We start from the raw sequence: 3,233 nt of genomic DNA on the forward strand, positions 1-3,233 counted from the left end.
CTGTTTTTCATGGTTGTCACTGTGCATTTTAGTTAGTGCAATATCCACAATCCTTTACCTTAAAATAGAACCTACAGTTGCCATAGAGACAAAAATGACCTTATTTTGGCAGACAACTGCAAGCACACATCCATACTGCACCAATCTATTGGCAGGTCAGCAGCCTGTTTTTCCTTAACATTTTGCATTCTGCAAGATTCATCAGGAGTCATGTAATGGGTGCCTGCATGGCGGCGCAGAGGCGACAGTGTTCGCTCTGGGGCTATAAGCCTGACGTCATCATGTGACCCTGGCAGTCAAGAGAAGTTAGAGAGTACGTAAGTACTTACAGTCCAGCCCAAAACAGAGGACTGGTTCTTAAGTAAATTAATCATCATGACTAACTGCTAAATCTGTTAAGGTAAGGAGTGGATGGTCAGATAGAGGATGTAAAAACAATTTCCTCAGTAAGTTGACATTAGGTAACACAAGTGAGTCCTGCTCCGCAACTCCATTTACAGAGGGGCATTCTGCTGCAGCTCTGTTCATTGTGCTTGAGCATTTAAGCCCTTGGGCTGTAGCAGTATAAGACGACCCTGTGAAATCAGCTGCTTTTCCTACATACCAGCCAGCCATGGACACAAGAGCAAAGGGGTTGCAAAAGACACTGGGACTCAATGGTCTACTTCACTTGTCAGAGGAACCCCGTAATTTACTGTCACAGTCCCTGATGACCTCCTGTGCTTGTTTCATTCGCCAATATGGACATTTTAACAAACTGTTCATATGCATGGAAATAATCTTTAACAATGAACACATTTTAATACATGTTGGTTCCTTGCTCATATAAACACACCTTGGAATTTGAATACATTATACATAAGATCGTAAAACGACCAATACTGAGATTAAATGTGTACTTTTACTTAAATTGTAGTTTCTATTTTTCCACATTTTACTAAATTTATAATTTATTTGCTCACCCTGGGATTTCATGTTACTTTTTCATGGTTTTGATGCTCTTCAGGACTTTGATCACGGGCATGGTCTCTGGCAGTATCGTGGCATTTAACATCGATTTCAACCGGTGGCACTACGAGCATCAAAACAGGTTCTGAGGAGAGACAGATCCACGCTGCAGGAGGCAAGTGCGGAGGGTTAAGAGAGACACCTACCAACCAGTGACTGAGCTGTGCAGCAGAAGCATGGAGGAGATCCAGTGGGCTGGAGAACATCAGCATGGTAACGCTAATAAAGAACAAGGTGTGCTTACATGTGCTTACATCTGTCCTCTAAGGCGAACTTGTTGTTATTCGTCTGTTGTTCAACAATCTCGACACATTTTCTGTTGGTTTTCATGTCTTACCTGAGCACCGGCTGATGCATTTCCCCAACTGAATCAAGCAGGTTTGTTGTTGTGGGCAAGGAGAGCCTGAGATCAACTTAAATTAATACAATTACACAGTTAAGTTAATAAAACATACTTAATGTAAGCTTTTAAGTTCCTGTTTCAAACTGTGACAATGCAAAACAAAATGAATCCTCTGTTAGGAACATTTATACAACATTTGTATGGCAGATACATATCTCACTTGGAACACTTTTCTAGGATAAAAATTTAACCTGTAAATATGGACAGTGTAAAGTTTCTCTCCTGTAAAGGCTGAGATAAGGATTTAAATGCTGTTAGACTAGCCACCATGTTACCAACATTTCCATCATGTGAGCCATGTATAAATGTTCAAAATGTCTTCATTGCACTTCAGATATTAGTTGGTTAGTAATACATGTATAGGGCCATTGTTTGCTCATTGTTATTAACAGTGGTCAAATGTATGTGTATGTGAAAAGACAAAATGTTCATTGTTACTTTGTTGTGTTTGGTTGTCTATATGGAAGAAAAGTCAAATTCAGTGTGAGCTTAGTCCTTTGTGAAATATTTGTTTTTGATCATGTCAGCAAAAAAGGATAAATTGTGATTTTCCATATTTATTTTAAATTGAGGACTATTTTGTTTGATGGCAAATAATTAAAATTACTCAATGTAAGATCTTAAAATGATTCAAGTGGGACATTTGGAACAGCAGTTATCAATCTTTTGTCATTTCGGCTTATTACAAAAACACATCCAGAGGATTAAATACCAGATTTGTTGGATAGTATCTCATGACTGTTAAAGTGTTTGTGGTAAAGCTGTAAGACACTTTGTAAAAATGAAGTGACATTCTACAATTGTTGGCACTGCAAGCATTAATACTGTTTCTTGTGCATCTCACTGTTTAGTTAGCCTATTTTTGCACAAAATATTTGCTCGTCCTTTTTCAGTCTGTGAATTCATGAACACCAGTTCATGCTGTGACATCATGCATTGGTAAGCAATATTATGAATTGGTTGCTGAAAAGGTCTAAGAAAGGTTTTCAGCTTTGTGAAAAATGATCTAATGATGAACAGGATAGTCTTCCAAAAATAACTGGAGTCTATTTTGGTGATATGAAAGCTATTGTCAGGATTTAATTACAGAAATGAGTCTGTTGCTGTGCGCTGACAATTTAAAATGAACAAATATGCAAATATTTTTTGTTTGCATTCTGATTTTCTAGTGGTGCTACAACACACCACCCTACCCAAAGCTAAAGTTATGCATGCTACTGAAGGCATTGGGTTTACTTTGCTTTCCTGTGAAATCATTTTCATTATTGTGAATTTAAAATTAGTTTGACAAATCATTTTGTTGATATGTTAGAATTAAGCAGTGCATTTTGTTTTCATGTAATATATTTTAAGATATATTATGATTTATATATTTCAGTTGTATTGCCTTGTTTTTGCTAATGTTTTGGAAGAGGTAGGATATATTTGAAGCTTATGTGATTATATCAAAATTGATAACTGTAAATTCAGTTGCTTTCATTATTTTTGTTGTGTTTTTAATAAAAACTGAATAAATATACCAGTGTCAGGAGTATTTCTTGTTGAAATTTTACTCATTTATGTGTGTAGACTGACTCCCAAACATTCATGAATGTATTAATGCAATCCCATAATAAAGTATGTATAAGGAGAACTAGCGCTCAGTAAATGCATGCTGTAAATGAGTAACTGAAGGTGGAGTTTTATTGAAGATATTATAAGCTTGTGTTTGCTTATACTGCCACCTGCTGTCTTAATTTGTTGCTGCAGATTTAGTGGGTCCACTGCAAGTTGTCTTGCAAAACACCTACTGACTCGTGGACATTAGTCACTGACTCACAAA

At 36.7% G+C, this 3,233-nt stretch overlaps 1 protein-coding gene across 12 annotated transcripts in view; it reads left to right on the forward strand.

The window, feature by feature from the left end:
• nbeab (neurobeachin b) overlaps positions 1–2,928 on the forward strand; it is a 198,556-nt gene extending 195,628 nt beyond the window's left edge. For all 12 annotated transcript variants that reach the window (XM_044201438.1, XM_044201426.1, XM_044201427.1 and 9 more), the window contains one exon: positions 1,007–2,928. In XM_044201438.1, the coding sequence (XP_044057373.1) occupies positions 1,007–1,097 (91 nt within the window). In that variant the 3' untranslated portion in view covers positions 1,098–2,928. The remainder of the gene's footprint in view (positions 1–1,006) is intronic.
• Positions 2,929–3,233: the final 305 nt, after the last annotated feature.

Source organism: Siniperca chuatsi, linkage group LG7 (genome assembly GCF_020085105.1).
Source record: "Siniperca chuatsi isolate FFG_IHB_CAS linkage group LG7, ASM2008510v1, whole genome shotgun sequence".
Taxonomy (NCBI): Eukaryota; Metazoa; Chordata; class Actinopteri; order Centrarchiformes; family Sinipercidae; genus Siniperca; species Siniperca chuatsi.